Source organism: Palaemon carinicauda, chromosome 29 (genome assembly GCF_036898095.1).
Source record: "Palaemon carinicauda isolate YSFRI2023 chromosome 29, ASM3689809v2, whole genome shotgun sequence".
NCBI classification, from domain to species: domain Eukaryota; kingdom Metazoa; phylum Arthropoda; class Malacostraca; order Decapoda; family Palaemonidae; genus Palaemon; species Palaemon carinicauda.
In genome coordinates, this window is record NC_090753.1 from 95614018 (window position 1) to 95618721 (window position 4704).

General features: G+C 38.7%; 1 protein-coding gene across 1 annotated transcript; it reads left to right on the forward strand.

Moving 5' to 3' along the window:
- The first annotated feature begins 1857 nt into the window (after window positions 1-1857).
- LOC137622734 (S-antigen protein-like) lies at window positions 1858-2667 on the forward strand. The gene has a single exon (XM_068353326.1). It carries the CDS (start codon window positions 1858-1860, stop codon window positions 2665-2667), a length of 810 nt encoding a protein of 269 aa, XP_068209427.1.
- The last annotated feature ends 2037 nt before the right edge of the window (window positions 2668-4704 follow it).

Below are 4704 nucleotides of genomic sequence, written 5' to 3' on the forward strand. Positions count from 1 at the left end.
TTGTACCCTCAAGCAAGAGATGCGAGGCAAAGATTATCTGAGTGACGATATATAAATTACTGCTAATCATGATACTTTAATTTCGCGCTAATTACTTCTTCTTCTTCTTCTTTGTCTGCATCTTTTCCCACCTTTATGTGGGGTCGATGTTTCTGGTCAGCATTCTCCATCTACCTCTGTCCCACACTTAGAGGGGGGGGGGGGGGCAAGCCAACCTCAACTTGGTGCCGGTCCCAAGCACGGGTAAATGGGGAGGGTTGGCGGCAGGAAAGGCATCCGGCCATGAAAAAATAGCCGAATCTAATTTGGCCAGTGAAAATTTCCCGCTAATTACATGAACCATATACCTTTACAACTGGACATTTTATGTTTTATGCATTGATGCTCATTTCTATTGCTACAAATCACTGATCTATATTGTTTTCCTCACTTAAAAACCCCGATTTCTCATCCAGATCTATAAATATTTTTATGTTGGGGCTTGGAAAACTCATAAACGTATGGTTTACATCAATAAACATGGTCAGAAATTGATAAAACATCAGTTATCTAATTGGAAAAATATATGGTTCGTGTATTTGGCTAGAAATAAAGCATCATATATTTGCCTACATTGCTTATCCAACTGAAATATAGTTGGAATACAATAATTTTGCTGAACAAAATGGTTGGCAATTATTTTGAACACGGAACCACTCTTTTTTTTTTTAATCAAACGCATTGTAATACTTTTGTATCCGAAAAATAAAAACTATATATCAAAAGCTTCCAGGCTAATACAGTGGTAACGTGTTCGCGTAGCATCCGCATGGCAGCAGATCGATCCCAACCTTGGACTGTAAGTTTAAGCTATTTACTTGGGGGGCACACTGCTGTGGTTGGGCACCACAGTGGGGGGGGGGGGGGGGGGGTTAGGCTTGCCCGGCTGACGTTCTGGTGAGTATCTATTCTGATGGAATTGGAACTGAAGCTGACACATTTGATCTTTAAATACCTTTGGGAACTTAGTCGAAGATATGAGATTGTATCTAAAACACAGCTGACAATTTAAGTGATCCTAGGTTTCGCTCCTCTAAAATGTGTTACGTCACTATGACATCACTATGACGTCACAACTAATATGATGAAGATGTAAATTAACGATAGGAAGACTAGAAAATATTGATAAAATGAAATTGATAACTTTGATAAATCTATTCAGATAAATATATTGAATGGATTTCCAAATAAGTAACGATTGTAATAATATTTGATTTATATCCGAATATGCTTTAAATGTTTTCTCAGCCTTTCCGATTTGAATTTATATTTCATAAACTCATTTCTCGATCGATTGCGTCACATACAGGGCAAGGTCTAAAACAAAGGCCCACACCAGGCCATGGCATGGGACCCATACTAACATATTATGACCTGTATAATCTTATAACCTATCTCTCTCTCTCTCTCTCTCTCTCTCTCTCCTCTCTCTCTCTCTCTCTCTCTCTCTCTCTCTCTCTCTCTCAGTAGATAGGGACAAGATCTTCTTGATCAACCAGTAAACAATAATCAAACAATTGCGATGCCAGAAGAAATGGCACTCAATCAAGCCATCTAATATAACTTTCATTATATAATCATTAAAGCTTTGATTGCAACTAAAATATCTAGAATATACGTTTGGATACCATATAGCTGCGGCATAACTCGCAATGAAAATCCTATTAAGTAAGAAACGACTGCTATCATCTATAAATGGGAATTTGGATAAGTTGCAAAATACTGTTATAAAACCCTGTTGGAAAGCTGTATAGTCTTGATGTTGCTTATGAGGTTGGGAATGGAAGAGGAGGAGGAATTAAGAATAGAAGAGGAGGAATGGGTAATGAAAGAGGAGGTAGAATTGGGAATAGAAGAGGAGGAGGAATTAAGAATAGAAGAGGAGGAATTGGGAATGGAAGAGGAGGAGGAAATGGGAATAGAAGAGGAGGAGGAATTGGGAATGGAAGAGGAGGAGGAATTAGAAATGGAAGAGGAGGAGGAATTGGGAATGGAAGAGAGGGAATTGGAAATGGAAGAGGAGGAGGAATTAGAAATGGAAGAAGAGGAGGAATTGGAAATGGAAGAGGAGGAGGAATTGGAAATGGAAGAGGAGGAGAAATTAGAAATGGATGGAGGAGGAGAAATTGGGAATGGAAGGAGGAGGAATTGGAAATGGAAGGAGGGAAAATTCGGAATGGAAGAGGAGAGGAATTGGGAATGGAAGAGGAGGATAAATTGGGAATGGAAGAGGAGGATAAATTGGGAATGGAAGAGGAGGAGGAATTGGGCATGGGAGAGGAGGAGGAATTGGGAATGGAAGAGGAGGAGGAATTTGGAATGGGTGAGGAGGAAGAACTGGGAATGGAAGAGGAGGAAGAATTAGAAATGGAAGAGGAGGAGGAATTGGAAATGGAAGAGGAGGAGAAATTAGAAATGGATGGAGGAGGAGAAATTGGGAATGGAAGGAGGAGGAATTGGAAATGGAAGGAGGGAAAATTCGGAATGGAAGAGGAGGAGGAATTGGGAATGGAAGAGGAGGATAAATTGGGAATGGAAGAGGAGGATAAATTGGGAATGGAAGAGGAGGAGGAATTGGGCATGGGAGAGGAGGAGGAATTGGGAATGGAAGAGGAGGAGGAATTTTGAATGGGTGAGGAGGAAGAACTGGGAATGGAAGAGGAGGAAGAATTAGAAATGGAAGAGGAGGAGGAATTGGGAATAGAAGAGGACTTGGGAATGGCAAGGGAGAAGGAATTGGGAATGGAATAGGTGGAGGAATTGGGAATGGAAGAGAAGGAGGATAGAATAAAGTTGAAGAAGTGGTTCCTTCTGATCATTACTTTCCAACAGTCTCACCTTCCAAAGCTGAGTTCTTGCCTTCCTCTAACTTTGATTTATTAGCCTTAGGATGTTTTTGTGTTTCAACAGACTATACCGAGAAGATGCAAGCTGTAGCTGATTCTTAATGAGTTGCGGGAGCCAGTCGAATAAGTAATAACTTAATCTACATGTCTAAAAGAGCAAATAGGGATGTGGAATTGCATCAAAAGATCTAAAGTAATTAAAGAGTATGAGGCTCTACAAGAGGAACTCGGCAGAAATGGAGGACCCACCAAGACTCAGTCACGCATGAATTATTATTATTTTTTTTTTAAATTAAGATACTTATTACACATAATCTCATTAGGGTTAACTAATGTAATTGTTCAAGGGCCATTTTCCTATTGGTAAGGGAAGAAGAGACTTTAGCTATGGTAAGCAGCTCTTCTAGGAGAAGGACACTTCAAAATCAAACCATTGTTCTCTAGTCTTGGTTAGTGCCATAGACTCTGTACCGTGGTCTTCTACTGTCCTGGGTTAGAGTTCTCTTGCTTGAAGGTACATTCGGGAACACTATTCTACCTTATTTGTCTTCCTCTTGTTTTGTTAAAGTTTTCATAGTTTATGTAGGATATATATATTCTAATATTGTTATTGCTCTTAAAATATTTTTTCTTTTCTTGTTGCCTTTCTTACTGGGCTATTTTTCCTGTTGGAGCCCATGGGCTTATAGCATCCTACTTTTCCAACTATGGGTTGTAGCTGAGCAAGTAGTAGTAGTAATAATAATAATAATAATAATAATAATAATAATAATAATAATAATAATAATAATAATAATATTGGGATGAACACACACAGATAGGAGTTTCTCTGATTTAAAAATTTTAATTCCATCACATTCAATAGCGCTCATGAACATCTAAAGCAAATTCATGTTAAGAAATTACATCAGCATCTCCCATACATCATTAAAAGTAACTTATCAGCTCGGACAGACAGACAGACACACACACACACACACACACACACAGATAGCCCGGACCTTGTCTCCGGACGGGGCTCTTTGACAGTTAGTCATAGCCCCAGGAATTGGACTGAGAGTGGCAAAGGGTGTTGGACATGGGTTAAATGTAGAATAGGCTAGTTTACCTATAAGGATACAAAGGGGGGGGGGGGGGGCGTGTTGGAGGGATATAATCAAAGAGGGGGACAGAGAAATATTTAGGGAAAGCGAATCTGGCAATACGATAGGATGAGAGGGAACTGTATTTCGTAAGATATATGTAGAGAATTGGGTGATATTTACATTATTATTGTCAATGTGGTTATCGTGGGGGTATTTGTAAATTATACGGCTGTTATTATTATTATTATTATTATTATTATTATTATTATAATCGTCGTCATCCTCATCATCATCATCATAATTATCATCATCATCATCATCATCATTATTATTATTATTATTATTATTATTATTATTATTATTATTACTTGCTAAGCTACTACCTTAGTTGGAAAAGCAGGATGCTATTAGCCCAGGGGCTCCAACAGGGAACAGAGCCCAGATAGGAAAAGAAACAAGGAAAAATAAAGTATTTTAAGAACAATAACAACATTAAAATAGATATTTCCTATATAAACTATAAAAAACTTGAACAAAACCTGAGTAGAGTAGTGTGCCCGAGTGTAGCCTCGAGAAAGAGAGCTAACCCAAGACAGTGGAAGACCATGGTACAGAGGCTATGGTAATACTCATGACTAAAGAACAATGATTTGATTTTGGAGTGCCCTTCTCCTACAAGAGCTGCTTACCATAGCTGAATAGTCTCTTCTACAGAGGCTATGGCACTACCCAAG